Genomic DNA, 16,631 nt, shown 5'->3' on the forward strand with positions numbered 1-16,631 from the left:
TATGGGCTATGACTAATAGATCCTGTAGCTCATTAACATATTGTAGGAATTTAATTTTGACTATTAATAATGTGTAATCAGCACATAATTCTCCTGTAAACCCCCCCCCCCCCATTCTGAACTATTGCTACTGATTAGAGAGTTGGCTCTAATCCAAGTAAACCACTCCTTCCTGACACAGAGAACATGATACATTGTGCTGTGGGGCACTATAATTGCTCTGACTCTACAACACCATAGGGAACTCCTGTGTCCGCTCACCGAAGTCTTTTCTGGCAATAATAACAGTCTTGCAATCAGTATTACAAGTAAAAAGGTACTTTCTGTGAAAGTGCATGCGTTCTAAATATGAATGATCCTTGAGTGTATACCATACTAAATGCCCTTCTAGATGTTCCAGTGATCCCTTGCTTTGTGAGGTGTGAACAGAATGGGCACGTGGAACTAGTGTTAGATGCATCAGAACTCTAAGACATTAAATAGGCAACAAATAAAAATCCTGGAACTGTACCAGTTGTTGGATATGGGTAACCTATGATGCCTTTCCCAATCTGAATGATAGAAATATCCATTTCAGTATGCTTTCTAGGACTCAATGTCTTTCAAATTCTGTGATTAAAACACCTGAAAGCTCTGATTATTTCCCCAGCAATGTTATCCATGAACCTGAAGGCCTCTCCCAAGCTGCTTACTTGCATTTAAACACCCACTCAAAATGAAGTTGAAAATAAACTTCTTGGTTTCATGGACAGAAACAGGCATATAGTTAAATCAGAAATGATTATATGGAAGCCTTGAAGAGTTAATATGCAGTGCTCTCAGCAAAAAAGGACTTTAATTTTATCTTTATTGTTGTAAAACACCAATAATGTAGAATGATGTGTGAACCTGAAAAATAATAAATAGCATGATTACAATGCTTCCCAGCTCATCTAGTTATTTCATATAAACATTGGACAGGAGGAGTGATAAGACAGAACCCTGCAGATCACATCTGAGTGCCTTTGGAGTGGACAACAGTTGGCCAGCGTGACCTTGTGGGATCTCTCCAAGAAGGACCAAAGCTACTGGAGAGCTGTTTGTCCATTCCACAAGATCCCACAATATCTTGTGTCAGCGACATCAATGACTGTTGAAAAATCCAACAGAACCAGACGTTGGTATTCTTTTTGTATTGGTTTTCTTTCCTTGATATATTAAATTTCAATTTTTTTTAAAGTGGACCTTCCATGGGCATATACAAGGACTTCCCTAGAAGCCCTTAAGCAACATATGCCATCATTGACTATGTTCTCGTACATTATATACACTTACAACAGTTTGCAGTTCTTTTATCAGAGAAGTTATCTGGGACGTCTCTTCTATAGTGCCTGTACTGTTCGGGTTTTTTCTCTACATACCGTATTTTTTTATTGCTATATTATTATTACTACTCTTATTACAAGTAGAGATACAGTTCCTAGCCGGAAGAAAGTAAACCAATACACAGACGATGAGAACTCGCAGCTCTAAGTGTGGAGAGGGTATCTGGTGGCTTATGCTACCTTTGCCCCCTCCCAGTCTTGTGGTATTCTGGAGGGTGGAGAAGTCTCCAGCATAAGTTGGACAACCCTGGGGCTGTCTACGTTACAACAACCTGCCCAGGATGCCCTACAAGCCACAGCAGTGCTGTGTGCTCCCGTCCCACCACTGACACATCCCCCTACACCAGGGCTTGTCATAAGATCCTCGACCAACAGCCTTACAGCTCTCGTCCACTGCACCCTCACTGTGGGAAATCCTCAGCCAAATACAGGCTTTTCGATCACCTTTATGCTGCTCTGGCCCTTTTACCTAGCATAAAGTGGCTGGAGCAGGCGTGCGGATCTCATACAGAATATTCTAAATAGTCTCAAGAAACACCGCCAATTCAGCTTTCTAAATAATTGCCTCTTACAGTTAAAGCCCATTGGAAAGTTGGTGTTAGAGTTCAAGCAGAACGGGAGAGGGGAAGAAGAAAGATATCATGGTTTATGTGCTGGCTTCTAAAGTTAGATATCCAAAATATTTGAATGACGAGAATTTCATTACAAATAGAGGAAATACTGTTTCCCTAAAGCAGTTTTATTCTGTCCATTCTAATGACAAAATTATTGTTTAGCAAGATTCACCCAGGCCAGGGCTTTATAAAGCAGCGCACAAGCGACCAGGGAGCTTTTGCGACCAGGGGCTGCTAACAGGGAGTTTCGCAAGGGAGTTCTCCAGGTGAAGGAGGAGCAAATACAGGACCCTTGGGGTAAGTGACTGTCTGTAGTGTGTGTTTGTTTGTGTTTGGGGGTTACTTGCAGTGTGCTGAGCTTGTGTTTGTCAGTCTGTTTGTTTGTTTGTTTGAAGGTCCGTGTGCTGTGGCTGGCAGTTGGAAGCTGTGAGCTTCAAAGGAAGGTCTGAAGGCTAGAAGCCTCTGGTAATTGGCTGAGCCTTAATCAGTGGGCAGGGCATTCACCCAGGCCAGGGCTTTATAAAGCAGCGCACAAGCGACCAGGGAGCTTTTGCGACTAGGGGCTGCTAACAGGGAGTTTCGAAGGGGAGCAGGAAGGGAGCGCGGATCCCTTGCCGGTTCTATCTTAAACCCTTTATTCCCCTTAAAACCTATAGCCCAAACTACATTCAAAACTTCTTGCTTTAAACAACCCCTTCATTAACTAGGAGACAATTCAGGCAGAAGCCCAGCTGCAGAGTGGGGGCTATCCAGTTTATTGCACTGAGTGTAGCATGGGCGGGTGGCGTATGCGTGCATTCGGTGCAAGGAGCTCCTGGCTCTCAGAGACCACATACGGACTCTGGAGTCAAGGGTGGCGGAACTGGAGGAGCTAAGGGAGGCAGAGAGGTATGTTGATGAGGCTTTCCGGGACACTGTAGAATTGTCCCACCTCCGGTCAGACAGCCCCTGCGCTGTTGAGGAGGATGAAAGGCCCAGGGCAGCAGAGCAGTCAACGGGAGCAGAGGGAAACCTTCCCATATTTGGGACCCTCCTTCCAGACAGTGCTGGGGTTGCCTCTCGCACTGAGGTTACCTCTCCGGGGGAGGGAACTCCAGTTGCTAGGAAAAGGCAGGTAGTGGGAGATTTGATCATCAGAAACGTAGATAGCTGGGTTTGTGATGACCAGGAGAACCGTATGGTGACTTGCTTGCCTGGTGCGAAGGTTGCGGATCTCTCAAGGTATCTAGACAGACTTATGTGTAGTGCTGGGGAGGAGCCGGTGGTCGTGGTACATGTAGGTACCAATGACATAGGGAAGGGTAGGAGAGATGTCCTGGAGGCCAAATTTAGGCTGCTAGGGAAGAGACTGAAATCCAGGACCTCTATGGTGGCATTCTCAGAAATGCTCCTAGTTCCACACGCAGGGCCAGGTAGGCAGGCAGAGCTTCAGTCTCTCACTGCGTGGATGAGACGATGGTGTAGAAAGGAGGGGTTTACATTCATTAGGAACTGGGGAAACTTCTGGAATGGGGGGAGCCTATACAGGAAGGATGGGCTCCACCTCAACCAAAAAAAGAAGAACAGGAGTACTTGTGGCACCTTAGAGACTAACAAATTTATTAGAGCATAAGCTTTCGTGGACTACAGCCCACTTCTGCTGTAGTCCACGAAAGCTTATGCTCTAATAAATTTGTTAGTCTCTAAGGTGCCACAAGTACTCCTGTTCTTCTTTTTGCGGATACAGACTAACACGGCTGCTACTCTGAAACCTAAACCAAAGTGGAACCAGACTGCTGGCACTAAACATTAAAAAGGTTGTAGAGCAGTTTTTAAACTAGGAGATGGGGGAAAGCCGACTGCTGCAGAGGAGCATGTGGCTCGGACAGAGACTTCTCTCAGGGGAAAGTCTAATGATAGAGAATCTCCAGGTTATAGTCAGGAGCAGAGGATGGAAGAGGATAAAGTAGGGGCCAGATCAGATGATAAACATTCACATAAAAAAGAATCTGATACATCAGAAAAGGGCAGACAAATAAACAGTGACAAGTTTTTAAAGTGCTTGTACACAAATGCTAGAAGTCTAAATAATAAGATGGGTGAACTAGAGTGCCTTGTGATAAAGGAGGATATTGATATAATAGGCATCACAGAAACCTGTTGGACTGAGAACAATCAATGGGACACAATCATTCCGGGGTACAAAATATATCGGAAGGATAGAACAGGTCGTGCGGGGGGGGCGGGGGGGGAGGACACTATATGTGAAAGAAAATGTACAATCAAATGAAGTAAAAATCTTAAGCAAATCCGCATGTTCCATAGAATCTCTATGGATAGAAATTTCATGCTCTAATAAGAATATAACATTAGGGATCTATTATCGACCACCTGACCAGGATGGGGACGGTGACAGTGATGATGAAATGCTAAGGGAAATTAGGCTATCAAAATTAAGAACTCAATAATAGTGGGGGATTTCAATTATCCCCATATTGACTGGGAACATTTCACTTCAGGACGAAATGCAGAGATAAAATTTCTCGATACTTTAAATGACTGCTTCATGGAGCAGCTGGTACGGGAACCCACAAGGGGAGAGGCAACTCTAGATTTAGTCCTGAGTGGAGCGCAGGAGCTGGTCCAAGAGGTAACTATAGCAGGACCGCTTGGAAATAGTGACCATAATACAATAGCGGTCAACATCCCTGTGGTGGGAAGACCATCTCAACAGCCCAGCACTGTGGCATTTAATTTCAAAAGGGGGAACTATGCAAAAATGAGGGGGTTAGTTAAACAGAAGTTTAAAAGGTACAGTGACTAAAGTGAAATCCCTGCAAGCTGCATGGGCGCTTATTAAAGACACCATAATAGAGGCCCAACTTCAATGTATACCCCAAATTAAGAAACACAGTAAAAGAACTAAAAGAGAGCCACCGTGGCTTAACAACCATGTAAAAGAAGCAGTGAGAGATAAAAAGACTTCCTTTAAAGAGTGGAAGTCAAATCCTAGTGAGGCAAATAGAAAGGAGCATAAATGCTGCCAAATTAAGTGCAAGAATGTAATAAGAAAAGCCAAAGAGGAGTTTGAAGAATGACTAGCCAAAAACTCCAAAGGTAATAACAAAATGTTTTTTCAAGTACATCAGAAGCAGGAAGCCTGCTAAACCACCAGTGGGGCCCCTCGATGATCAAGATACAAAAGGAGCGCTTAAAGACGATAAAGTCATTGCGGAGAAACTAAATGGATTCTTTGCTTCAGTCTTCACGGCTGAGGCTGTTAGGGAGATTCCCAAACCTGAGCCGGCTTTTGTAGGTGACAAATCTGAGGAACTGTCACGGATTGAAGTGTCACAAGAGGAGGTTTTGGAATTAATTGATAAACTTAACATTAACAAGTCACCGGGACCAGATGGCATTCACCCAAGAGTTCTAAAAGAACTCAAATGTGAAGTTGTGGAACTGTTAACTAAGGTTTGTAACCTGTCCTTTAAATCGGCTTCTGTACCCAATGACTGGAAGTTAGCTAATGTAACGCCAATATTTAAAAAGGGCTCTAGAGGTGATCCCGGCAATTACAGACCGGTAAGTCTAACGTCTGTACCGGGCAAATTAGTCGAAACAATAGTTACGAATAAAATTGTCCGACACATAGAAAAACAAACTGTTGAGCAATAGTCAACATGGTTTCTGTAAAGGGAAATCGTGTCTTACTAATCTATTAGAATTCTTTGAAGGGGTCAACAAACATGGATAAAGGGGATCCAGTGGACATAGTGTACTTAGATTTCCAGAAAGCCTTTGACAAGGTCCCTCACCAAAGGCTCTTACGTAAATTAAGCTGCCATGGGATAAAAGGGAAGATCCTTTCATGGATTGAGAACTGGTTAAAAGAGAGGGAACAAAGGGTAGGAATAAATGGTAAATTCTCAGAATGGAGAGGGGTAACTAGTGGTGTTCCCCAAGGGTCAGTCCTCAGACCGATCCTATTCAACTTATTCATAAATGATCTGGAGAAAGGGGTAAACAGTGAGGTGGCAAAGTTTGCAGATGATACTAAACTGCTAAAGATAGTTAAGTCCAAAGCAGACTGTGAAGAACTTCAAAAAGATCTCACAAAACTAAGTGATTGGGCAACAAAATGGCAAATGAAATTTAATGTGGATAAATGTAAAGTAATGCACATTGGAAAAAATAACCCCAACTATACATACAATATGATGGGGGCTAATTTAGCTACAACAAGTCAGGAAAAAGATCTTGGAGTCATAGTGGATAGTTCTCTGAAAATGTCCACGCAGTGTGCAGAGGCGGTCAAAAAAGTAAACAGGATGTTAGGAATCATTAAAAAGGGGATAGAGAATAAGACTGAGAATATATTATTGCACTTATATAAATCGATGATATGCCCTCATCTCGAATACTGCGTACAGATGTGGTCTCCTCATCTCAAAAAAGATATACTGGCACTAGAAAAGGTTCAGAAAAGGGCAACTAAAATGATTAAGGGTTTGGAACGGGTCCCATATGAGGAGAGATTAAAGAGGCTAGGACTCGTCAGCTTGGAAAAGAGGAGACTAAGGGGGAATATGATAGAGGTATATAAAATCATGAGTGATGTGGAGAAAGTGGATAAGGAAAAGTTATTTACTTATTCCCATAATACAAGAACTAGGGGTCATCAAATGAAATTAATAGGCAGCAGGTTTAAAACAAATACAAGGAAGTTCTTCTTCACACAGCGCACAGTCAACTTGTGGAACTCCTTACCTGAGAAGGTTGTGAAGGCTAGGACTATAACAGAGTTTAAAAGAGAACTGGATAAATTCATGGTGGTTAAGTCCATTAATGGCTATTAGGCAGGACGGGTAAGGAATGGTGTCCCTAGCCTCTGTCTGTCAGAGGATGGAGATGGATGGCAGGAGAGAGATCACTTGATCATTGCCTGTTAGGTTCACTCCCTCTGGGGCACGTGGCATTGGCCACTGTCGGTAGACAGGATACTGGGCTAGATGGACCTTTGGTCTGACCCGGTACGGCCTTTCTTATGTTCTTACAAAATATTTAAACAATTTATTGTAAATAAAAGTTATATATTTTATAATCACACTAAGACAATAGAGTGTATGTTGTTAGGCAATAAAATGGCCCAACCCATGTGAATTCATATTAGCAGTTAGACAAATGTTCCCTATCACATTTTAGTACTTAAAGTCCAATGACATTGTTTAATAATAAAAAACAGAGCTGATAAGGTTCAGTTACAAGCATGCTTTGATCTTGCTACCAGCTATGTTTTCAGTCTTTTCTTTCTCTATATGGTTTTGTGTGTACTAATCTAACTAATATGTGGGTTTTTCTTTTTACAATTCTGCTCAAAATCTACTATTAAATTTGTATTAGTCACAAAATTTCCCATTTTAATGCCTGGTGTAGATTTTGATAAAATGTAGGCATTGTGTTGTTCAGGGTAGTATTTATGGTGACACTATTGATAGTGGTACTATATAACTTTACTTCAGTCAAAAATCAACATGTTCTTAATATGGGTAGACTGACACGGGTGATTTTTAGGAGTACTGTGTGCACTTTAAATAATAAAGGTCAAAAGAGAAAGCTTCTGACAATTAGCCTTTTACATAGACTGTAAAAAAGTTTACTGAAAACATGAGAACCTATTATTACAATATTTCAGTTTGGTTACTTTACAAAGCCAAATGTAAACATCTCCTTTCAATTAATGTAAGCTTATGCTATTGTTAATAGGCATTTACATATATGCTTCTAAAAACAGAAAATATCAAATGTGCTAATGATTCATAATTTGTAATGTACATTATGTAAAATAATTTTCTTTTTGAAGCACAAATATATTGGAAGCTGTTAGCCCTAAATACCAATGGGGTGAAACTGGTAGTGCTAGTTTTGAGTTTACAAACACCCTGCAGATACAGTCTAGATAGCTATGAGGATGAATATCAAAGCCACCATGTGAAATATCTGAATGTATGTGATCTGTGTCTGGAGTGAGATAAGGCACACATCAAGGAACAACAATTAACTTGTCCTGATTAAGCAACTTATTTTCTCAAATTGTGAATTTTACTAAAAGATGCTTATCTGTTTTCTTGCTCAAGGAACTTTGAAGTAGCAATTCAGAGGGGACAGTATTATTCCTCTCAAGATAACCACCTCTTCCTCTGACAATCAAAGAAAGAAGGGGCTATGTTTACACTATCTAAACTTTTTTTTTTACTGTAAAGGTCATGATTCGGAGGCTAAGATTGAGACAGAGGGCAAGACAGTGTTTTGCAACATCAGAGTTAAGACACAAGGTCAGTTTAAGTTTATCAACATACAGAAATACCAGTTTCATTGCCATGGTGACAACACGTTGACAGAAAGTAAATGTTCCTTTTTAAACACATACATCACCATATTTTTTCATTTTGCAGCAGTTGGAGTTAAACTTTCCTGCAACTAAATGATCAGTAGACATATAGGCACATTCATGCAGAATGTAACTTCTGGACAGAACTCAAGATCTTGCTCCAAGATCTCAGGGACAATGTGATGGTGGTTGTTTAATTTGGTTCTCATGCTTATTTTGCTAAGAAAGGGCTATATTTCGCCAATACTGAGTGTGTGAAACTCCCAAACAATTGGAGTTCTTTGCACAGAACAAGGGCAGAATCAGGTCTGAAGCAAGATGAAAAAGTAACTGTTTGCAAAAGTACCAAGAGTATTTTGTTTAGACATCTGTTCTTTAAAGCAGTTATGTGAACATGACTTCTTTTCAGGGGTTGGAAGGCATAGATTATATAGCTGTATGACTTTTGCAATGTGGTGTAGTAGCAAGCACAGGACCACGAGCCAAGATTCTTGGGCTACTCTTCTATCTCTGCAATTGACTTGGTCTGTGATCTTGGGCGACTCACTTAAACTCTATGGCTCAGTTTCTCTATCTGTAAATTGTAGACAATACAGTAGAGCTGCAAAGATACGAACACCATAGTTACGGGCTGACCAGTCAACTGGACACCATGTGAAACCAGAAGCAACCAATCAGGCAGCAGCAAAGATTAAAAAAAAAAAAGCATGTACTGTACTGTGACTGTATTGCATCTTAAAGGTAGGCACATCTGGGCTGCCTACCTCTGCCCCTGCCCCCGCTCGTGGGGCAGCCACTTAAGCAAGATGGTGGGGCTGCCAGCCCAAGACAGCAGACCAGGAGCAACGCTGGGGTCTGCGCAGCTTCTCCCCTCCCCTCCCCCGCTGGGAGGGGGACATGCTGTTCTTACCCCCCTCCCTGGTGTTTACACACAAACACACACATAAGAACAGCCATACTGGGTCAAACCAAAGGTCCATCTAGCCCAGTATCCTGTCTTCCAACAGTGGCCAATGCCAGGTGCCATAGAGGGAATGAACAGAACAGGTAATCATCAAGTGATCCAGCCTGTTGCCCATTCCCAGCTTCCTTATTTACTTTCTCCACAACAAGCATGATTTTATAGACCTCAATCATATTCCCCCTTAGTCGTCTCTTTTCCAAGCTGAAAAGTCCCAGTCTTATTAATCTCTCCTCATATGGAAGTCATTCCAAACCCCTAATCATTTTTGTTACCCTTTTCTGAAACTTTTCCAATTCCAATATATTTTTTTGAGATGGGGCAACCATATCTGCACACAGTATTCAAGATGTGGGCATACCATAGATTCATATAAAGGCAGTATGATATTTTCTATCCCTTTATTAAAGATTGCCAACATTCTCTTCGCTTTTTTGACTGCCACTGCACATTGAGTGGATGTTTTCAGAGAACTATCCTCAATGACTCCAAGATTTCTTGCTTGAGTGGTAACAGCTAATTTATATGCATAATTGGGATTATATTTTCCAATGTGCATTACTTTGCATTTAATCTGCCATTTTGTTGCTCAGTCACCGATTTTTGAGAGAGCATTTTGTAGCTCTTGGCAGTCTGCCTGGGACTTAACTTTCTTGAATACTTTTGTATCATCTGCACATTTTGCCATCTCACTGTTTACCCCTTTTTCCAGATCATTTATGAATATGTTGAATAGTACTGGTCCCAGTACAGACCCCTGGGAGACACCACTATTTTCCTCTCTCCATTCTGAAAACTGACCATTTATTCCTATCCTTTGTTTCCTATCTTTTGACCAGTTACCAATCCATGAGAAGACCTTCCCTCTTATCACATGACAGCTTACTTTGCTTAAGAGCTTTTGGTGAGGGACCTTGTCAAAGGCTTTCTGAAAATCTAAGTACACTATATCCACTGGACCCCCTCAAAGAATTCTAGTAGAATGGTTTAATTTTAGAGGCATTTGAGGAAAAATTAATTAAATTTGAATTCAGGATTTTTGTCATGAGACTCAGTCATGCAAAATCTTTGCTCCCAATCCAACTTCCAGATGGTAACACACAGATACCAGAGCTTTTTCTCACTGCCATCATTGGACATTTAGCCATGAAATTACTTCAGCAAATACAATACAGAAACATTTAATTGAAAATTAACCCCAAGCTCCTACACCCTTAGCTGTAATGTCAGTGGAAGATAGTGGTGCACAGCACCCTTGAAAATAAGGCCACTGCTTTAGGTGCTTAAATGTGGATTTAGGTGCCAAATTCTAGGAACTCATATTGGAAGATTTTGGCAGTATCTACACAACCTCAGTGTTACTCAGAACTGAAATAATTGCAAATATTGGTCCTGCATTGGGGTTTTATAGGAAATAGATGTTACATTGAACTCAAATAAACTAAAAGATCTTAAAGCCTGAATGCTTTTAATAACTACGCTTAGTTATATAGAAAGCAGAAACAGGAGGTATTGGATGTATTAGTCACAACAGTCACAGGGCAGTCTGCAAAAGGCAAGTTAGAAACAAGAGATGCAAGCATAGAGTACACTAGAGGAATGTACCATTCTAACCGGTCTAACCCATTAAAACACTTGCAGTACACCTCAAGCTCACACAAGCTCCAACCTGTTTTCTTGCATTTTTAAGAACTATTTAGATTAGAATAGCTTTCAGCAGGTCTAAACCAATTTAGTGCCAATGGGGACAGCATGAAGATGCTTAAGATAGGCCTCCTACTACTGCCCCACAGGGGACTGATGGTCTTTCCGGGTCTTCCTGCTTCTGGTAGCTATGCCAGGAACTGGAAGATAGGTACCCAAAGGCAATGCAAATTAAACAGTTGAAACAATGTCAGTATGGACAAGAGCAAGATAGTTAGTGTGGATTGATATATTGGCAGGCTCTAGTACAAATAGTCAGTTACAAACAGCTGAATTCTTCACTGCAGATCCAGCTTTTGGATGGTGCAGTCTATGGAACTTCTATAATACAGAGGCTAGTTCTGGCCATCAGCCAGTAACTACTGAGTCACAGCTGTATGTGGCAGTAGCTACCATAAACTTGCACTCATTTAACTGACAGATAAAAGCCACAATGGAAAAAAGAAGCAAACTCAACAGCTGAACCCTACTGATAGGAATTTATGTAGAATAATTGCACAGTCTAAAGTAATATACAACACAATTTACAAGTGAGGAACTTCTAACAGCAGGCAGATTAAGGTAAACAAGTACACAGACAGACAGCAAACAGAGATGACAGAATTAATCTTTGTCTGTCTGCCTCTCTGTTTATTTGTAGATAACCCAAAGCAGTTCCTTCCCTGCTATTGCTCAACTAGATAATACATTGAGAAACAGTTTTGAAGCTTAAGAATTATGGATCTGGTAGTTTAACCCTTCTTTGAGAGCACCCTGCACTCTTGAGATGGATGGGGGATGGGTGCCCCCTACTCTTCATAACCATATCCTGACACTGTTGCTGCCATCTATCTTTTTTCTCTCTCCTGTCAGTCTGCTTTTCTGTCTCTTCTCATTGACTTTTTCCCTTTGTTCTTTCTTTTTTCTTGCTCCATTACCTAGCTCTACTCCTCTCTTCCACTCTTTCTGTGGTAGTTCTGACCCTTTCTCAGCCCCATTTACCAGAAGAATCCATGGTGTCTGGGGTGCATGATATCCACTGATGGCACCCAAGGCTGACTTGAGTGCTAAAGGAATGGAGAAAAGAACTTGGACTGATGCACAACTGCCTGAGCCTGAAGTCTCCTATATAAGAGCTGCTCCCCCTGTCAGCTATGTAGGAGGCCACAGTGGGTATAGAGACGGAAGGTGGGTGGCTTTCAGTGCACCACCTGACATTTTAGCTGCAGACACAGCAATGCAGGAAGAAGGTGGAGATTTCACCTGCAACTTTCCCACCCATGTTATCTTCTGTTCTGCCCTGTAGCTCCTAACTTGCCTGATCCCCGCTCTCGCACCCACCACCACGGGAAACATTGCTTTAGAAGATGAACAATCTACAGTGAAATTATTCAGTAAAGAAATGTAATGTCCTTTTCAAGAATGCATATAGCCAGTGTTGTCTTTTGCACCTGTGCTGGGCTACAAATGAAACAGTTACCTTAAAATACTTAACAATGAGGTTGCAATTACAAAGTTTTCAATAATAATAATAATTAATAATTAGTTGGCAGTGAGAACTGAGTGGAAAATAAATATGAGAAAAAAAGAAGTAGAGCAGGAACATGATGAAAACACACCAAGTAGCAATGCTCAGGAAAATCAAGAGGAGAAAAAAATGGGGCTCAACAGTCAAAGCAGAGAAGTAAAAATTGTAGCAGGACTTTTAATTGGCTCTGAAAAAGGTCAAAAGGGTTGGAAAAATAAAAAGTTTAGTGCAGAGGACATTAGACCATTGGTAGAAAAAAATAAAAGTGAGGGCAACATCAAACAAAAGGATAGCGGATAAGACTGCGGGCTTCAAATGTGAGAGGAGGGAGAGATCCGTGGACAAAAAAAAGGAATATATGGAGCACAAGCGCTCAAAGAGGCAAGACGACAAAAAGAAATGAACTGAATGTCTGCTTGGCTAATGCACAAGACAATTTTCTAGAAGTGCCCTGTATCTGACTATACAAAGTGACACTATCTCACCACAAGCGTCAATACACCAACAATGTAATATAACCACCACGTAATTTGACCTTGGGACACAGCATAGTCAGAGCTGTTAATGCTTCCCTTACCCATGGGTCTGTGCACATGAACTGAACCAAAAGAAAAACAAATACTGGAGCTTCCCTCAGTACCCCTATTCTATATTTAGAGTGGCTGGCTGTTTTAAGGTGGTGACTAGTAATTGGCCAATTTGAAATTTGTTCTAATCCAAATAACAACATGTATGAGTAGAAAAAAAATCACAGCAAAAAATATGAACTTGAACAACCTATTCACATATCTGTTGTTACTGATTAATGGCAGCTATGTCTTGCCCGCCACTAACTTCTCCTGTTGTCCAGTATCTGGTCTTAAAATGGTCTGAAAAAAGTGTATGTGTGGGGGGGTCTAGCTACAGAAATGAAATTGCTATCACATCTGCCTGACCCTCCATTAACTCTGCCCCCACATCTGTCTTCCTACCCTCCCCCAATTCTTCCTACAGTTCCAGTTGACCTTCACCTCCCACTTTCCCAGGCCTCGGAGGCTGCAGCAAGGTCCCTTTATCCCCTTTCCCAGGAGGGGTGTTATAGAGAGGGGGTGTGTGTGTGGTTGGGGGTGGGAGCAGCAGAGGAACTGGCCAGTTAGTCACAGAAAGGTGGGGAAGAGGAAGGGGTCACAGCCTAAATAAATCAACAAAAAGTCAGTGGTAGACAAAAAAATATTGTAACAACATTTTCTTCGTATTACATTAAAAGAGCTGGAAAATCTTGATTAATCATGCTAACATTTATTTGCAAATATGACAATGCAGATGTGTGTGCTATGTAGCTAAAAAGGCAAAAAGTGAAGAGGTAGGATAGAAGAAAAAATATGAAAAGTGGTAAAACAGAGATGAAAATCACATCTTCCTTACTTGGCACCGAACCATGCCCCTTAGCCACTCCACCTGTTTTTCCCCCAACAGTCTTTGTTTTTTTTTATGTACAAAGAGTTTTTCCTTTGAAAAACTCACATGCTCAAATTCTCTTCGTTTCCTCCAAAAAGACAGATTAGCTTGAGGTTATTGATAGCTTTTTGGAAATTTACAAGCGTTCCTCCAGCTAACTCAGAAAGACAACATGATTTGTCAATGTGATTTATGGCTTAGACTCACATGTTGGACACTTATTGTTGGGCTCTCTTATAGATTAAAGGAAGGGAAACATGCCCTTCAACTCCATTCCTTTCTGCCTATGTTCCAAGAGATTGAGGAAATAATTTTTAATTTTCTTTGAATTGGCATCTGCAGAATGAAAACATTATGCAATTCACAGTCAGTCATGCAAATTTTTATTTGGAAGTTATATAGTAAAGGAATAGATTTATGTGCACTAATCCTTCTCTCACCATTTTTCAGACAACTGAAACGTGAATTTCCTGGTGCTGTGATTCTTAGCACTGATGACTTTTTCTTCATGGAAGATGGCACCTATGTGTTCAGACATGATTGTCTAGAAGAAGCACACTTATGGAACCAAAAGAGAGGTGATTGAAACCATTCCTAGTTTCTTCATAGTCTTAATAGATTCACTCGCATCAGTTTCTAGGTACTTATACAGCCTTCAAAACCATAGCATTTCAGCTTAGTATCCTTGCATTATAGTGACACCCTAGGATGAGCGAGAACAAGTTTAAAGTTGATCTTCCATTGAAGTTCATGGCTTGTCAAAAACCATATGATTTACAGTCTCCAACTTTGTTCTCTAGGATGTTAAAGAAATAAATTCAATATTACATGAACAAACTTTGATAAACTCATGGCTAATTTTGTTTTTTAAAAACTTTTTAAGCAGTACACACTCACTATAGAAGTGCAGCTGCTGCGAAATTTAGATATTGACGTGCACGAACCCCAGCTGACGTTGTTCAGAATATAACAGCTTAACCATCTACAATGACTGATTTGTGGCTTTTACACTAGGTATTTGTTGTGTCAAAGAGGTGGTTTACAGAGTTTATTAGAAAGATTTTTACTAGGTTTGGGAGCTGAATAACAGTAACATTTTAGGGAGAAAACTGTGACAGTCTTTTAAAGAGACTGATGAGTGTGAACTTGTGTATATCAATATTACGACATTATATTTACTTCTGGGGGGATTCTGTGCCAAAAAATTAAAAATTCTGTGTCAAAAAGTTAAAAATCCTGCATATTTTATTTGTCAAAATAATGCAATACAATCACACCAGTTTCGATTGTTTTGATAATTTATTTGAACTACAATACAGAAAAAAGTCACAATAACTATTCAGCATTTCCTAAGCACATGAAAATTAAGTTACAAATACTTGTAACTAATACTCTGCATTCCAGTTATAATCCTGGATTTTCATTTAAATTAAATTATGCCAAGGGAAAAAAAAAGTAGAATGTCATTTTAAATTGCTCAGACTTTCACACATGAAAGTCATACAGTTTTGCTAATCATTGTCCTGGACCTGGCTGGGTACTTTGGGAAGTGCTCAGTTCTGATTGTCCTGACATTTTATTGACTGCTTGGTAAATGTTTTATTTGCTCTCAAAGTCTTTTTTTTTTTTCAAATGGGTAAGTAAAATAAATCCTGAAATGTAATCTAACTCCATTGTGCCACTTTGGCACAGGAAAAAAGTGTAAAAGCACATAGATCTTCCTAGTTGATTCCCTTACTGTCATTTATAAGGCTTTACATCACTCTGGCAACGTAGCAGCCTTAAAATTGTTTACAGGTTTTATGCTCCTGGGGGAATTGACTGAGAATGGGAACAGTTAACTAACAATAGGAACATTAACAATGTTACTAGGCAGGCAGGCTGCTACGTTTCTGCCTCAGAGCATGAGATCAATTAACTAGCAGGCAGGCTGCTATATTTCTGCCTCGGGGACAGAGCGTTCCTCATGCATAATAAAAAGCCCTACCTCTCCATGCCAGGCTCTCTCCTTTGTTGGCAGGCATGCATGCCTGGCCCTGCCCCCTGACAATGATTACCGTCTCCCATATAGGCATGCACACCTAGCCCCGTCCCCCCTGCAGCGATTTGCATCTCTGAGGCTTCTCCAAGCATGCTGGAACAGACGCACTGCCTGGGCTGCCAGGGAAGAGGCGCGTGTCCCCCTGCAGATTTCTTCTGCATTTTTCTGTGAGGGGGCAGAATTCTGCCAGGAGTATATATTGTACCAAAGTGTATTTATACCTGCTTGCAATCGCCCTTTATAAATATTTCATTTACATTGCTACTGCTTATATAAATCCAGGTATGTTCTAAAACTAAATATCAATATTTAGAATATATTGTTTTTAATTCAAGGTTTACTGCTGAGCACATCCATTGGCTACTTAACATCTTCTAGCAATTTTAAAAGCATTAGCTGATTACAGTCCATTATTATTTATTTTCACTGTGATGGGCATAGACGCCAACTTCCCCTCTGCCCCATGGGTGCTTGACCCCCCCTCGCCCTTGCACCACTCTGACCCCACCCCAATTCCACCTCTTCCCCCAAGTCCCCGCCCCAGCCCCACCTCTTTACTGCCTCCTCCCCCGAGTGCACTGCATTCCGACGCCTTCCCCATCCTCCCGGAAAGTCCTAAGCACTGCCAAACAG

At 41.0% G+C, this 16,631-nt stretch overlaps 2 protein-coding genes across 6 annotated transcripts in view; both read left to right on the top strand.

Annotated features, from left to right (window-relative positions):
* The window catches only part of N4BP2L2 (NEDD4 binding protein 2 like 2), a 667,270-nt gene that overhangs the window by 121,768 nt on the left and 528,871 nt on the right, over window positions 1–16,631 (top strand). The window lies entirely within an intron of this gene.
* N4BP2L1 (NEDD4 binding protein 2 like 1) overlaps window positions 1–16,631 on the top strand; it is a 28,823-nt gene that overhangs the window by 6,230 nt on the left and 5,962 nt on the right. Inside the window, exon 2 of the mRNA XM_065594603.1 lies at window positions 14,408–14,535. Within this exon, the coding sequence (XP_065450675.1) occupies window positions 14,408–14,535 (128 nt within the window). The remainder of the gene's footprint in view (window positions 1–14,407; window positions 14,536–16,631) is intronic.

Source organism: Chrysemys picta, chromosome 1, assembly GCF_011386835.1.
Source record: "Chrysemys picta bellii isolate R12L10 chromosome 1, ASM1138683v2, whole genome shotgun sequence".
In the NCBI taxonomy this organism is placed as follows: Eukaryota; Metazoa; Chordata; order Testudines; family Emydidae; genus Chrysemys; species Chrysemys picta.